The sequence below is a fragment of the Mobula birostris genome, chromosome X (assembly GCF_030028105.1).
Source record: "Mobula birostris isolate sMobBir1 chromosome X, sMobBir1.hap1, whole genome shotgun sequence".
In the NCBI taxonomy this organism is placed as follows: domain Eukaryota; kingdom Metazoa; phylum Chordata; class Chondrichthyes; order Myliobatiformes; family Myliobatidae; genus Mobula; species Mobula birostris.
This window is the reverse complement of record NC_092402.1, coordinates 75,443,600-75,460,504: the sequence shown is the minus strand read 5'-3', so window position 1 is coordinate 75,460,504 and position 16,905 is coordinate 75,443,600. Positions and strand designations below refer to the sequence as shown.

The 16,905-nt window shown below is 45.5% G+C and overlaps 1 protein-coding gene across 10 annotated transcripts in view; it reads left to right on the top strand.

The window, feature by feature from the left end:
• The window catches only part of tlk2 (tousled-like kinase 2), a 178,115-nt gene that overhangs the window by 153,942 nt on the left and 7,268 nt on the right, over window positions 1-16,905 (top strand). For all 10 annotated transcript variants that reach the window (XM_072249857.1, XM_072249856.1, XM_072249849.1 and 7 more), the window contains one exon: window positions 352-459. In XM_072249857.1, coding sequence (XP_072105958.1) covers window positions 352-459 — 108 coding nt within the window. The remainder of the gene's footprint in view (window positions 1-351; window positions 460-16,905) is intronic.

Below are 16,905 nucleotides of genomic sequence, written 5' to 3'. Positions count from 1 at the left end.
TCTCAGTAGGTCCTAGGTTCCCTTTGTCCTACTATGTATCACACTCCTTTGGTGCTAGCTTACTTTTCCCAATTAAATTCTTGTTGACACTTTGGTACCCACTGAATCAGTCCATTGATCTGCCTATAACCCAGAATTTCCTCTCTTAGTCATACTGCTAATTTTAATATCATTGACAGACTTCATTGTGGACCCTTCATTTATCTCTAATTGTTAATGTACTACAAAACTGCAAGGTGCTTTGTATTGAGATGTACTACGTCCCAAAAACACAGCCCTCAGAATGATAATCTAATATTCAAGCTTGCAATTTTAATCTCTGATGTTCACCTCTCCCTCTCTGTTCCACAGCCATTTGGTCACAACCAGTCCCAACAGGACATTCTACAGGAAAACACGATTTTGAAAGCCACAGAGGTGCAGTTCCCTCAGAAGCCAGTGAACAGTGCAGAAGCAAAGGTGAGATTATACAGCCAAAGGTGTGTAACAACTATTAACAACATTGGTTTCAGGTCCCCTGTTCCTTGCATTTTATTATTTACTGAATAACCAATTTAAAATTTAGCCAGCAGTTTTGTTGCAATTGCTAGAATGATCCTGGGAATGAAAAGGTTAATATGAGGAGCATTTAATGGTTCTGGGCCTGTACTCGCTGTAGTTTAGAAGAATGAGAGGGGTCTTATTGCAACCTATCCAGTATTGAAAAGCCTACAGTAGATAGAGTGGAGAGGTTGTTTCCGATTGTGCGGGAGCACTAGAAGGTACAACCTCGGAAGTCGAGCACGTTCCTTTAAAGTAGAGAAGAAGAGGAACTTCTTTAGCCAGAGAGTAGTGAATCTGTGGAATTCATTGCCACAGATGGCTATGGAGGCTAAGTCAAGTCAAGTCAAGTCACTTTTTTTTGTCATTTCAACCATAACTGCTGGTACAGAACATAGTAAAAATGAGACAACGTTTTTCAGGACCATGGTGCTACATGAAACAACACAAAAACTACGCTAGACTACAGTCCTATCCAGGACTGCATAAAGTACACAAAACATTGCAGGCATTACAATAAATAATAAACAAGACAATAGGCACAGTAGAGGGCAGTAGATTGGTGTCAGTCCAGGCTCTGGGTATTGAGGAGTCTGATGGCTTGGGGGAAGAAACTGTTACATAGTCTGGTCGTGAGAGCCTGAATGCTTCGGTGCCTTTTTCCAGATGGCAGGAGGGAGAGAGTTTATATGAGGGGTGCGTGGGCTCCTTCATAATGCTGTTTGCTTTACGGATGCAGCGTGTGGTGTAAATGCCTGTAATGGTGGGAAGAGAGACCCCGATGATCTTCTCAGCTGACCTCACTATCCGCTGCAAGGTCTTGCGTTCCGAGATGGTGCAATTTCTGAACCAGGCAGTGATGCAGCTGCTCAGGATGCTCTCAATACAACCCCTGTAGAATGTGGTGAGGATGGGGGGTGGGAGATGGACTTTCCTCAGCCTTCGCGGAAAGTAGAGACGCTGCTGGGCTTTCTTTGCTATGGAGCTGGTGTTGAGGGACCAGGTGAGATTCTCCGCCAGGTGAACACCAAGAAATTTGGTGCTCTTAACGATCTCTACGGAGGAGTCGTCGATGTTCAGCGGAGAGTAGTGGTTCTGTGTCCTCCTGAGGTCAACAACCATCTCTTTTGTTTTGGGTAGTGAAGTCATTGGGTATATTTGAAGTGGAGGTTAATAGGTTCTTGATTAGCAAGGATGTCAAAAGTTATGGGGAGAAGGTAGGAGAATGGGGTTGAGGGGGATAATAAATCAGTCATGATGGAATGGCGGAGCAGAGTTGAGGGGCAAGTGGCCCAATTCTGCTCCTACGTTTTATGGTCGAAGTATCTTTAGCCTTGATGTAATGGGATGTGTGTACTTGTGATCTTCTAGGTGATGGCCTTTTTTTGTTGTCCTGCAAAATAGTATCTATTGAGTGCATCTCCTGCACACACCTCAATAGCTGGATGAAGAAATGACTTTTTTTTTAAGTACTGTTTCTTCCCTAATGACGGGAGAAAGGGAAATAACTGCTGCAGAACAAAGATGAAGTTTCACTGTAGTGGCTTTGAATTTTCCCCAATATTTGCCTTAAGAAAAATGTTCTGTTCCTAGCTCTTGTGCGAGGCCAAGTAGTTAATGGGGCATTCAACTTTTGAATAATTGAAACTGCAAATCTATCTTGAATTCAGTTGCTGCTTCATTTCTTGGTTCAAATTCCTTAAAGTCCATATTGAAATCGTTAATTTGCCTCATGGACTGCAGCAATTCAAATGGGCCCGGCAGCAACACAATGGCAGCTGGAAATGGCCAATAAAAGGGAGCCATGCCAGGATAAACTTGTCATTTATCTCCAAGATAAATTTAAGAAATGTCAGTTGTAATTTTCCTAAATATTTTAGTGCAAGTTGTATTATTCAGTTGGAGGCATTGTAGCGATGTGCTACACACACAGCTAGAAATAATGGTACGCAATCTGTAAGTTGCACTCAAGACTAGTTTATTCAAACTTCGCGGCACTGGCTTTTACACAGTTCTGTTTCTGCCCTCTCCGGGCGGAAATGACATCATAGGTGCACTACAAAAGTCACTCCCCGCGTGCGGGCTTTCTCCCCATGCTGGTGAAGAAAGCCCAGCGCCATTTTGGGGCTGTCCTCTCTGTCGACGCGTGTGCCGTTTTGTGAGCCGGTTCGCCTGTGTAGAAAGTGGGTCGCCACATAACCCACCCCCCCCCGCCCTCCCAGAACTGGTGATACACCCCACAATGTCCACAGTCTAGATCAGTCTCTGTTTGGGTGGTCTGCCTCTGCGCCGTGGTTGCCTGAACCTCGACCGGCTGCGCCAAGTCCACGTGGGCCGGTTTGAGTCGGTCCACCGTGAAAACCTCCTCTTTCTCCCCAGTGTCCAGAACATACGTGGACCCGTTCTTCCTGATCACCTTGAACAGCCCCTCGTACAGCCACTGTAGCGGTGCCCGGTGTGCGCCCCTTCATACAAATACAGATTTACAGTTCTGCAGGTCTTTGGGTACACAGGTCGGGATCTGTCTGTGCTGTGAGGTCGGTACGGGGGCCAGGTTGCCGAGCCTTTCGCGTAGTCTGTCCAGGACTGCTGTGGGTTCTTCCTCTTGCCCCCATAGGGCTGGTATGAACTCTCCTGGGATGACCAGGGGTGCGCCGTACACCAACTCGGCCGACGAGGTGTGCAGATCCTCTTTGGGCGCCGTGCGGATTCCAAGCAGGACCCAGGGAAGTTCGTCCACCCAGTTAGGCCCCTCCAGGCGGGCCAGAAGAGCCGATTTCAAGTGACAGTGGAAGTGTTCCACTAGTCCATTCAACTGTGGGTGGTAGGCAGTTGTGTGGTGTAGCTGTGTTCCCAACAGGCTGGCCACATCTGACCACAGGCTGGAGGCGAACTGGGCGCCTCTGTCGGAGGTAATGTGGGCCGGTACCCCGAAGTGTGCTACCCAGATTGCGATCAGTGCTCGGGCGCAGGAATTGGCGGTGGTGTCGGTGAGCAGGACCGCCTCTGGCCATCTGGTGAACCAGTCTATCATAGTTAGGAGGTACCGTGCTCCTCGCGACACTGGCAGGGGCCCCACGATATCCACGTGAATGTGGTCGAACCTCCGGCGGGTGGGTTCGAACTGCTGCGGCGGGGCTTTGGTGTGCCGCTGCACCTTGGCTGTTCGGCACTGCATGCACATTTTCGCCCATTCGCTAACCTGTTTGTGAAGTCCATGCCACACGAACTTGCTGGAGACCATCCGGACGGTTATCCTGATAGATGGGTGAGCCATGTATGGAGTTGAAAACTTGCCGCCGCCAGGCTGCCAGGACAATGGGGCAAGGTTGGCTGGTAGCCACGTCACACAGGAGGGTCCTCTCACCTGGACCTACGAGGGAGCCCTGCAGCTGCAAACCCGAGACTGCGGTCCTGTAACTGGGCATCTGGTCGTCTGCCTGCTGCACCCCCGCCAGTGCTGCATAGTTCACTCCCAGGACAGGGTCTGGACAGCTGGTCTGGAGAGTGCGTCCGCCACGATGTTGTCCTTTCCCGAGACGTGCTGGATGTCCGTCGTGTACTCGGAGATGTAGGGCAGATGTCGCTGCTGGCGGGATGACCAGGGGTCAGACACCTTCGTGAATGCGAAGGTCAACGGTTTGTGGTCCGTGAATGTGGTGAACGGCCTGCCTTCTAAGAAGTACCTGAAATGCCGGATTGCCAGATATAGTGCCAACAGCTCCCGGTCAAAGGTACTGTACTTGAGTTCGAGTGGCTGCAGGTGCCTGCTGAAGAAGGTCAGGGGTTGCCAGCGCCCCTCGATGAGTTGCTCCAGCACCCCACCGACTGCTGTGTTGGATACGTCCACTGTGAGGGCGGTTGGAATGTCCGTTCTGGGGTGCACCAGCATCGCGGCGTCTGCCAAGGCTTCCTTGGCTTTAACGAAAGCGGCTGCGGCCTCTTCGTCCCAAGTAGTGTCCTTGCCCTTACCCGACATCAGAGTGAACAAAGGGCGCATGATACGGGCTGCTGAGGGGAGGAAGCGGTGGTAGAAGCTCACCATACCAACGAACTCCAGCAGGCCTTTGACTGTGTTGGCCTGGGCAAAGTGGCGGATCGCGTCTACCTTGGCGGGCAGAGGTGTTGCCCCGTCTTTGGTAATCCTGTGGCCCAGGAAATCGATGGTGTCGAGTCTGAACTGGCATTTGGCTGGGTTGATTGTGAGGCCGAAATCTCTCAGGCGGGAGTAGAGCTGGTGGAGGTGGGACAGATGCTCCTGATGACTACTGCTGGCTATGAGAATGTTGTCCAAACAAATGAACGCAAAGTCCAGGTCGCGTCCCACCGCGTCCATTAGCCGCTGGAACGTCTGTGCGGCATTCTTCAGGCCGAACAGCATTCGGAGGAATTCGAACAGGCCGAACGGGGTGATGAGTACTGTTCTGGGGATGTCTTCACGGTGTTCCAGGATTTGATGGTATCCCCGGACGAGGTCTACTTTGGAAAAGATGCTTGCCCCGTGCAGGTTTGCTGCAAAGTCCTGTATGTGTGGCACGGGGTAGCGGTCTAGAGTTGTAGTGTCGTTCAGTCTGCGGTAGTCACCGCATGGTCTCCAGCCCCTGGCTGCTTTGGGCACCATGTGCAAGGGGGGAGGCCCATGGGCTGTTGAACCGCCGTAGGATCCTCAATTCCTCCATCCTCTTGAACTCCTCCTTCGCCAGTTGGAGCTTGTCCGGCGGGGAGCCTTCGTGCACGGGCGTGGAGGGGTGGTTCCTGGGTCGGGATGTGGTGCTGTACTCCGTGTCTGGGCATGGCTGCTGTGAACTGCGGTGCCAGAACCGATGGAAAGTCCGCCAGGATTCTGGTGAATTCATTGTCAGACAGCGTGATAGAGTCCGGGTGTGGGGCCAGCAACTTGGCTTCACCCAGGGAGAACATCTGGAAAGTCTTGGCATGGACCAGTCTTTTCCCTTGCAAGTCAACCAGCAGGCTGTGAGCTCGCAAGAAGTCCACCCCCAGGAGAGGTTGGGCCATGGTGGCCAGTGTGAAGTTCCACGTGAACCGGCTGGTGCCGAACTGCAGCTGCACTGTGCGCGCCATTTTGTGAGCTAGTTCGCCTGCTTAGAAAGTGGGTCACCACAGCATCATCTTTCATGTAGAGCTTTGTTGTTGACACCCAGACATATTTATTTCCAGAATGGAGCACTGAATAACAGTTCAGTCAGGGGATGGAGTAGTAGCTAAAGAGACTTGAAGAGGTGACGCTTTGTGGATTTTTGAATATTGGCATCCCTGTTGTTAGTATGGTCTAGCTGATCATTTGAGTATGCTAGGTCATTGAAGAATCTATGGCGTGAGCAAAATATCTATAATGTTTCCCCCATTTTGTCAGCTTCAAAGGTGTAATCACTAATGAAGTGTTTATATCTTTGCTTGCTATTTTCAATCTTACCTTAACTGATAAATGTTACTGAGCACTCTGGTTTCATTTCAATTGAAAGGGGAGGAGGGAAAATCCTGTAAATAGCCATTTATATATGCTTAGTCCAGACAATCTTATCCTTGTGCTGGAAACATCAGTTAGCAAGGTGCAAAGATAACATTTAGGCATAGTTCAAATTCCTCCTCTGGGGGCCCTAATAGTGAGGAATGAATCCAAGATTATTTGGGATCAATATAACTGACTTCAAGATTTAAAAGGCATTTGAACAGGTACTTGAAAGGGAAAAAAGTAGAGAGATATGGGCCTAATGTGAACATATGGCATCAAGATTGGAATGAGTGAGTTGAGTAAAAGAGCCTCCCTCACTGCTGTGCAGCTCTGACCAAAATGCCAATAATTGGCCTTTATTAATCAAAGTAATGAGTATAAGAGCTGGAATGTTATGATGAGGTTGTATAAGGCATTGGTGAGGCCGAATCTGGAATATTGTGTTCAGTATTGGTCACCAAATTACAGGAAGGATATAAATAAGGTTGAAAGAGTGCAGAGAAGGTTTACAAGGATGTTGTCGGGACTTGAGAAACTCAGTTATACAGAGAAAGGTTGAATATGTTTGGACTTTATTCCCTGGAGCGTAGAAGAATGAGGGGAGATTTGATAGAGGTATATAAAATTATGATGGGTATAGATAGAGTGAATGCAAGCAGGCTTTTTCCACTGAGGCAAGGGGAGAAAAAAACCAGAGGACATGGGTTTAGGGTGAGGGGGGAGAAGTTTAAAGGGAACATTAGGGGGGGGCTTCTTCACACAGAGAGTGGTGGGAGTATGGAATGAGCTGCCAGACGAGGTGATAAATGTGGGTTCTTTTTTAACATTTAAGAATAAGTTGGACAGATACATGGATGGGAGGTGTAAGGAGGGATATGGTCCGTGTGTATGTCAGTGGGACTAGGCAGAAAATGGTTCAGCACAGCCAAGAAGGGCCAAAGGGCCTGTTTCTGTGCTGTAGTTTCTATGGTTCTAATGTACAGTAAACCCAACTATTGAGAACAATTTTGGGAAGAAATGATGAATGACCAAACATTAAGTGAAAAGGGTGGATACAAGTTAGTGTAACACAAGTATGAAAAATAAAAATGAGCACTTTTCAGTGGTTTAATATGTATATAATTAGTGTAGAGCTGAACTTGCCATCTTAGAAGGAAAATGTTCTGTTGGCCTTGATTATAAATGGGTTGAAGTACTCTTCAAGTCTTGCACATTTGCATAGGACTTTATAACCACATCTGGAGTCTTGTAAGCAAAGGAAGGTTATACTTGGATGTCCCTCTTTTGTCCGTTATGCCAGTAGAGTTTAGGGCAACAATAAAGGTCCTTCATCTCTGGTGATGTTCAGGGCTTCCTTCATCATGTCAGTAGCTTCCTCTCTGTTTTCACTACTGTCAGTAGTGCCAAGTCCCAGGTGGAGACCCAGAAAAACCATCACACTCAGATGTAGAAGGATTCTTCATTGCTGTTTCTGTAACAATTCAGTTTACCAGTCAGGATTGTAAACCCTGAGCTGAATCCCCGAACCTAGAGGATAAGTGGACTGCTGTTAGTCTGGCCTCTACCCTTTGACCTGTTTGCCATGGGTGAGCCTACCAAGAACCAAAGCATGAAGTCCTAGTACCAGCCAACATAGCTCTCTGGGTCATTGAGGCACGCAAGCCTCCAAACCACGACCAGGTTGCGGTCCTCTTGGAGGATACTCGGATGTACAACTGGATCCTGAAATGAATTTGTTACTGTGAGGAGCAATTAAATAATATTGCCTTTTACTCATTGGAGTTACAACATGTGACAGATCTCATTTAAGATGAGTAAAATTTTGGCAGACTATTTTCTCAGTTTTGAATGAGGGAGCTATATCTCAGAATAAATATTCAGATTTAGGAATGAGATGAAAAGAAGTTTTTTCCACTCATTAGGTTTTTGGAATTCTCTGGATCTCCGTTGTTGAAGAAATTCAATGATCAGAGTTTTGTAATAAAGACAAAATGAAGTGTCATGTTGCAGCAGATGAATTTGAGATACAGGATCAGTCCTGACATTGGCAGAGCAGACTACAAGGTCACAAGGCCTACTGCCATTTCATTATTTTCTAAATCTGCACCTTTTAAAAATTGTCTGCTTGAAGGTTAATTCTGGGTTAGTTTGTCACATGGTGTTGATATCATTTGCACAACTGCTCTATTGGAAATATCACACTCTGGTCAGGCCTAGGGCTGAAATGGCTAACACAAGAGGGCACAGGTTTAAGGTGCTTGGAAGTAGGTACAGAGGAGATGTCAGGGGTAAGTTTTTTTTTACACAGTGGTGAGTGCGTGCAATGGGCTACCGGTGACGGTGGTGGAGGCGGATACATAGAAACCATAGAAACTACAGCACAGAAACAGGCCCTTTGGCCCTTCTTGGCTGTGCTGAACCATTTTCTGCCTAGTCCCATTGACCTGCACACGGACCATATCCCTCCATACACCTCCCATCCATGTATCTGTCCAATTTATTCTTAAATGTTAAAAAAGAACCCGCATTTACCACCTCGTCTGGCAGCTCATTCCATACTCCCACCACTCTCTGTGTGAAGAAGCCCCCCCTAATGTTCCCTTTAAACTTTTCCCCCCTCACCCTTAACCCATGTCCTCTGGTTTTTTTTTCCCCTTGCCTCAGTGGAAAAAGCCTGCTTGCATTTACTCTATCTATACCCATCATAATTTTATATACCTCTGTCAAATCTCCCCTCATTCTTCTACGCTCCAGGGAATAAAGTCCTAACCTATTCAACCTTCCTCTGTAACTGGGTTTCTCAAGTCCCAGCAACATCCTTGTAAACCTTCTCTGCACTCTTTCAACCTTATTTATATCCTTCCTGTAATTTGGTGACCAAAACTGAACACAATACTCCAGATTCGGCCTCACCAATGCCTTATACAACCTCATCATAACATTCCAGCTCTTATACTCAATACTTCGATTAATAAAGGCCAATGTACCAAAAGCTCTCTTTACGACCCTATCTACCTGTGACGACACTTTTAGGGAATTTTGTATCTGTATTTCCAGATCCCTGTGTTCCACTGCACTCCTCAGTGCCTTACCATTAACCCTGTACGTTCTACCTTGGTTTGTCCTTCCAACGTGCAATACCTCACACTTGTCAGTATTAAACTCCATCTGCCATTTTTCAGCCATTTTTCCAACTGGTCCAAGTCCCTCTGCAGGCTCTGAAAACCTTCCTCACTGTCTACTACACCTCCAATCTTTGTATCATCAGCAAACTTGCTGATCCAATTTACCACATTATCATCCAGATCATTGATATAGATGACAAATAACAATGGACCCAGCACTGATCCCTGTGGCACACCACCAGTCACAGGCCTCCACTCGGAGAAGCAATTCTTTACCACCACTCTCTGGCTTCTTCCATCGAGCCAATGTCTAATCCAATTTACCACCTCTCCATGTATACCTAGCGACTGAATTTTCCTAACTAACCTCCCATGCGGGACCTTGTCGAAGGCCTTACTGAAGTCCATGTAGACAATATCCACTGCCTTCCCTTCATCCACTTTCCTGATAACCTCTTTGAAAAACTCCAACAGATTGGTCAAACATGACCTACCACGCACAAAGCCATGTTGACTCTCCCTAATAAGCCCCTGTCTATCCAAATGCTTGTAGGTTCTGTCTCTTAGTACTCCCTCCAATAACTTGCCTACTACTGACGTTAACTCACCGGCCTATAATTTCCTGGATTACTTTTCGATCCTTTTTTAAACAACGGAACAACATGAGCCACTCTCCAATCCTCCGGCACTTCACCCGTAGACAGCGACATTTTAAATATTTCTGCCAGGGCCCCCGCAATTTCAACACTAGTCTCCTTCAAGGTCCAAGGGAATACTCTGTCAGGTCCCGGGGATTTATCCACTTTAATTTTCCTCAAGACAGCAAGCACCTCCTCCTTTTCAATCTGTACAGTTTCCATGGTCTCACTACTTGATTCCCTCAATTCCATAGATTTCATGCCAGCTTCCTTAGTAAGTACAGACGCAAAAAACCTATTTAAGATCTCCCCCATTTCCTTTGGTTCCACACAAAGCCGACCACTCTGATCTTCAAGAGGACCAATTTTATCCCTTACAATCCTTTTGCTCTTAATATACTTGTAAAAGCTCTTTGGATTATCCTTCACTTTGTCTGCCAAGGCAACCTCATGTCCTCTTTTTGCCCTCCTGATTTCTTTCTTAAGTATTTTCTTGCACTTCTTATACTCCTCAAGCACCTGATTTACTCCCTGTTTCCTATACATTTCATACAACTCCCTCTTCTTCTTTATCAGAGTTGCAATATCCCTTGAGAACCAAGGTTCCTTATTCCTATTCAATTTGCCTTTAATCCTGACAGGAACATACAAATTCTGCACTCTCAAAATTTCCCCTTTGAAGGCTTCCCACCTACCAATCACATCTTTGCCAGAGAACAACCTGTCCCAATCCACGCTTTTTAGATCCTTTCTCATTTCTTCAAATTTGGCTTTCTTCCAGTTCAGAACCTCAACCCTAGGATCAGATCTATCCTTGTCCATGATCAAGTTGAAACTAATGGTGTTATGATCACTGGAACCAAAGTGCTCCCCTACACAGACTTCTGTCACTTGCCCTAATTTGTTTCCTAACAGGAGATCCAATATTGCATCCCCTCTAGTTGGTCCCTCTATATTGATTTAGAAAACTTTCCTGAACACATTTTACAAGCTCTAAACCATCTAGACCCCTAACAGTATGGGAGTCCCAATCAATGTATGGAAAATTAAAATCCCCTACCACCACAACTTTATGTTTCCTGCAGTTGCCTGCTATCTCTCTGCAGATTTGCTCTTCCAAGTCTCGTTGACTATTGGGTGGTCTGTAATACAATCCCACTAATGTGGCCATACCTTTCCTGTTTCTCAGCTCCACCCATAAGGACTCAGTAGACAAGCCCTCTAATCTGTCCTGCCTGAGCACTGCTGTAATATTTTCCCTAACCAGCAATGCTATTCTCCCACCTTTCATTCCTCTGCCTCGATCACATCTGAAACATCGGAACCCTGGAATATTAAGCTGCCAGTCCTGCCCCTCCTGTAGCCAAGTTTCACTAATTGCTACAACATCATAATTCTACGTGTCAATCCACGCCCTCAACTCATCCGCCTTCCCCGCAATACTCCTAGCATTGAAATATATACACCTCAGAAGATTTTTACCACCACTCACAACCTTTCTATCAGCGGATTTGCTTAAACTTTCAACATCATTTATTTTCACCCCAGCCACACTGTCAGCTCTGGCACTCTGGTTCCCATCCCCCTGCAAATCTAGTTTAAAGCCTCCCCAATAGCACTAACAACCCTCCCTGAAAGGATATTGGTCCCCCTGTGGTTCAAGTGTAACCCGTCTCTCTTGTACAGGTCCCACCTGCCCCAGAAGAGGTCCCAATTATCCTGAAATCTGAAACCCTGCCCCCTACACCAGTTCCTCAGCCACTTGTTCCTCCTCCAGAGCATCCTATTCCTACTCTCACTGGCACCTAGCACAGGTAGCAATCCTGAGATTACCACCCTTGAGGTCCTGATTTTCAACTTCCTACCAAGCTCTCTATACTCACTGTCCAGGACCTCTTCACTCTTCCTTGCTATGTCATTGGTACCGATGTGCACCACGACATCTGGCTGGTCACCCTCCCACTTCAGAATGTCATGCAATCGATCAGAGACATCCTTGACCCTGGCACCTGGGAGGCAGCAAACCATCCTGGATTCTCTGTCACGACCACAGAACCTTCTATCTGCACCTCTAACTATCGAGTCCCCTATCACTACTGCTCTCCTCTTTTTCCCCCCTCCCTTCTGCACTGCAGAGCCAGACTCAGTGCCAGAGATCCGGCTACTGCGGCTAGTCCCAGGTAAGTCATCCCCCCCAACAGTATCCAATGCGGTATACTTGTTTTTGAGGGGAATGGCCACAGGGGAACCCTGCTCTGCCTGCCCTTTCCTCTTCCCTCGCCTGACAGTGACCCAATTTCCTGTCCTCTGCTCCTTTGGCGTAACTACCTCCCTGTAGCTACGATCTATAATCTCCTCATTCTCCCGAATGATCCGCAGGTCATCCAGCTCCTGCTCCAGTTCCTTAACGCGGTTTGTCAGGAGCTGCAGCTGGATGCACTTCTTGCAGGTGTCGTTGTCAGGGACACCGGAGGGCTCCCTGACTTCCCACATCCTGCAAGAGGAGCATTCCAACATCCTGCCTGGCATTCTCACTGCACTAAACAATCTGAACAAAAAACTTACCGGAACCTACCGTGGCCTCTGCCTGTTCTCGCCGAAGCCTGTTTGAGCCAAAGCCGTCCCACTGTGACTCAGTCCACTCCGACGATGACCGCTGTATATGGTGGTCTGCTTTTTAAACCTTGGCGCGCTACGTCACGCACCTGCGCAGTGCAGACCCTTCTCCCCGAGCAGTGTTTAAAAATAAATGACTTTTTCTACCCAATTTCTTCACCCCTTCTCAGCTGCTTGCTTCGACTGAAACAAGAACCGTTGAAAATTTCTCTTTTTAAACCTCGGCGCGCTACGTCACGTGCCTGCGCAGTGCAGACCCTTCTCCCCGAGCAGTGCTTAAAAAAAAAAAATGTCTTTTTCTACCCAATTTCTTCACTCCTTCTCAGCTGCTTGCTTCGACTGGAACAAGAACCATTGAAAAAAAATAGGGTCTTTTAAGAGACTACTGTATAGGTACGTGGAGCTTAGAAAAATAGAGGGCTATGGGTAAGCCTAGGTAATTTCTAAAGTAAGTACATGTTTGGCACAGCATGTTTGGTGCCTGTATTGTGCTGTAGGTTTTCTATGTTTCTATGGACTCATTACGAAATTATGAGCAGTGAACATATTAAGTATAATCCTCTCTGCCTATTTGTAATGCTCTAGGATATCTGGATCAGTGAACACAGTATCACTTTTTGCTTAGCAATTTATTCTAGAAATTGTAGCCTGGCTGAGATGAGGTGAATGTGATCATGGGTTTGAACTTTAGACCTGCATCAGTGGAGATAAAAATGGCCAGTTTTATAATGTGTAGCTACACCTTTGGTGATTTGTATGAGTTATGGTCCAGGATTCAGTAATTTTTATTCCTTCTATGGACTACAGAGTTGGTTGCAGGAGGCAGAGGCGGAGGAGCAGCTATGGGATTGCTTTGAGCTAATGGTCCGGGCCATGTTCAAAGACTCATCAGTGGATCAGAATGAACGCACCACAGTTGTCATGGACTTTATAAAGACAGTTGTGGACAAGTGTGTCCCCACAAAATCATACCGAGTCTTCCCCAACCAAAAGCTGGATGAACCATGAGATCTGCAATCTGCTGATTACTAGATCCGTGGCGATCAAAGAAAATCCTTGGTATCCAGGTACGATCTCCAGAAAGCCATTTCACCTATGAAATAGCAGTTCCAGACAAAACTTGAATCACTGAAGGATGCTCGACAACTGTGGCAGGGCTTGAGTGCCATCACCTCTTACTAAGTAAAACCAAGCGACATATGTAACAGCAAGGTTTTGCTCTCAGGTGAGCTCAGTGACTTTTATGCTCACTTTGACTGACAGAACACGGAGGCAACTTCACACAACTCCCACGGTCGTTGGCCAAATCAAAGGCGGTGATGAATCAGCATATAGGAGGGAAATTCAAAATCTGGCTGAGTGGTGCCATAACAGCCTCTCACTCAATATCAACAAAACCAAAGAGCTGGTTATTGACTTCAGGAGGAGGAAACTGGAGGTCCATGTGTCAGTCCTTACCAGGGGATCAGAGGTGGAGAAAATCAGTAACTTTAAGTTCCTTGGCGTTATCATTTCAGAGGCTGTGTCCTGGATCCAGCACATTACAAAGAAGGCACAGCACCACCTCTACTTTCTTAGATGTTTGCCCAGGTATGGCATGTCATCTAAAATTTGACAAACTCCGACAGATGCACAGTGTAGAGTATATGGACTGGTTGCATCACGGCCTGGTATGGAAACACCAAGGAAACAACAGCAAATCCTACAAAAAGTAGTGGATATGGCCCAGTCTATCACGGGTAAAGCCCTCCCCACCATTAACCACATCTACATAAAACGCTGTCACAGGAAAGCAATATCCATCATCAAGACCCCCACCACCAAGGCCATGCTCTCGCCTCACTGCTGCCATCAGGAAGGACCTTTTGATCCTGCACCACCAGGTTTAGGAACAGTTATTTCCACTCAGTCATCAGGCTCCTGAACCAGAGGGGATAACTTCACTCAACCCAACAATAAACTGATTCCACCACTAAACTGATTTGCAGAGTTTGTCTTTTGTTGTCCACCCTGTTCTGTGCAGTCTTTCATTGATTCTATTGTGTTTCTTTGTACTGTGAATCCCTGTAAGAAAATTAGTTTCAGGGTAGTATATGGTGACATATTTGATAATAAGTTTATTTGGAACTTTGATCCTTGATATTGATAGAAGTTTCCAGAGAAAGACATTTTCAGAATTGGTGCTGGCACCAGCAAGTATTGTTGTGGCATAACAGACGCAATGAGCAATAACTTATGCCCTTTCGATCTGAACAATGGTAGCTTGGTGCCTTACTTGAACTTGGTGAGGTTAGCATTGCTTTGACCCACAAAACTTACAAATCATTGGCATATGTGCTGCATGTAGAACGGCTATTCTTATCGCAATCGCATAAATTGGCTGGGATGCATGTCCTGTTGTTTTGTATAAATAAAGGATCTTGGTATAGTTCAACTTTAGTGGAATAGTAGAATTTCATCTTTTGTGGAATAAACAGTTTAAAGAACTGAATGAAAGGATGTCTTGCCAAGAACTGATATGTTTCTCCTGGGTAAAATTAAATGAGTATATGTACTGTAGAACTGATAGTCATGAGGCAGTTTTGCACTGGCAAGGGGTAGTGTACGTGGCAGTAGGAGTCAGTATTATTTCTGAAGTAAATGGCTAAGCCAACTTCCAGAAAGCAACTGATCAAACTCAACCTTGGAGGTACCTATAGCAGAAACATTATTGCTAATAGTAGATCTAACCTCGCTTGTTCTCTTTAGATCAGTTGATTGTCCAGTTTCCATTCACAAGCTGCCCAGCAAAATCTTTACTGGCCGTAAAGCCAAGTTCATGTACGATAGTGCAAGCATTGGCTACCTGGCACTTTCAAAATAGGTCTTGTGAATGAAGTTGTTTTAATGGAATGTATCAGTACTGAAGGGAGAGTGATTGACATAACTGCTGGAAAGTGAGCTTTGTATTTTTTTCTAAGTATGTAAATTCATAATTTTTTAAAGCATACTTGAATATGCAATAAAGTAATTGATAATTAGACAGTTAAGAAAATTGAAAAGTAATTAAGGAAATACAATAGCCATAAATGAATAGTTGCAAGATAAAATTGTTTAATTTCATCTTTATGTCAGGTAGTGATAGGATCATTCAAAATAAAGGAGGGAACATGTGACTGGAGGTGGGATGTGGCAAGGTCTTAAATGAATTATCCCCTTTATAAACACTGCTGTGGTATTTACAAAGGAAAAGAAAGGGGATAGTGAGATCAGTGTGGAGCATGCTAATATCCTAGGGCAATTTGAGATTAAGGAAGAGTTAGGGTGTGGTCACTTGAAGAACATTAAAGCAGACAAGTCCTCAAGATCTAATGAAATATACCCCAGATTATTACCCCAGAGAGGTAAAGAATAAAATTGCAAGGGCCTTGACCAAGATATTCATGTCAGGATTAAAATGTCTAATACCAGAGGCCATACATTTAAAGTCAGAGGGGGAAAGTTGAAAGGAGGTATCTGGAGCAATTTTTTTTTTAACATACTCTTGGGTACCTGGAATGTACTACCAGGGGTGGTAGTGGAGGCAAGTACAATAAAGGTGCTTAAAACGCTCTTAGACTGGCTCATGAGTATGCAGAGAATGGAGGGATGGCGACATTATGTAGACAAAAGGGACTATTTAGTAGGCTTTTAATGAGTAATTAGTTCAGTGCAACATTGTGGGTCAATGGGCCTGTTCCTATGCTGTTTTGTTAAATGCATGATTTTCTGATTGTAATTATAAATAATGGACAATCAACAACTTTTGTAAAATAAATTAACCATTAAAATTGTTTTTAAATTTATTTATTAAATACCTTGAGTTTATTCTGTCAATTTAATCTGCTGCTAGTGAAGAATTTGGCAATTTCTACAGTGACAAAATGGGACATTCACTATTTTCAAAAGTCTAAATCTGTCTTCCCACACAGTCCCTTTGCTGTAGAGCACCTTTAGTGTCTAGTGCAACTGTCTGTCTTTGATGTCCAGACCTAGCTTCTGTAAAGCTATTTCATTTCCCAGACCCTTGAACAATAATTTCGCATATTTTGAACTGCAACAGAATAGTCACTCAGCAGGCAGCCTTTCATGGTGTGGTGAGGAGACATGGGGTAAAAAACAGTTACAGCCATCCGAGAACTAGTATTAAATCTCCATTCATTTCTGTGTAACCATTTCACCCCTACCTCTTGTTACCTGCCACAGTTCCTTGCCTCCAAATTCTCCTTTGCAGCCTCTATTTGATGCTCGATTGCGCTCTCCTTGGCCTTGATTGTAGCTCAAGTTTCTGCATTCTTTCTCTAATCAAGCCCTGCACATGAAAACTCCCTCTCCAATTGTGTTTGCCCACTCCTTTCCCCCTACTCCTCCCTTGAGCTCTGCATACATACTGGCTTTACCTTTAGTACAGTATACCCCACATCACCACAGATTGTTGTCAAGGGTTTGTCATGGAAAATCACGATATAGAACTTTTTAGGAATGCATAATGTGG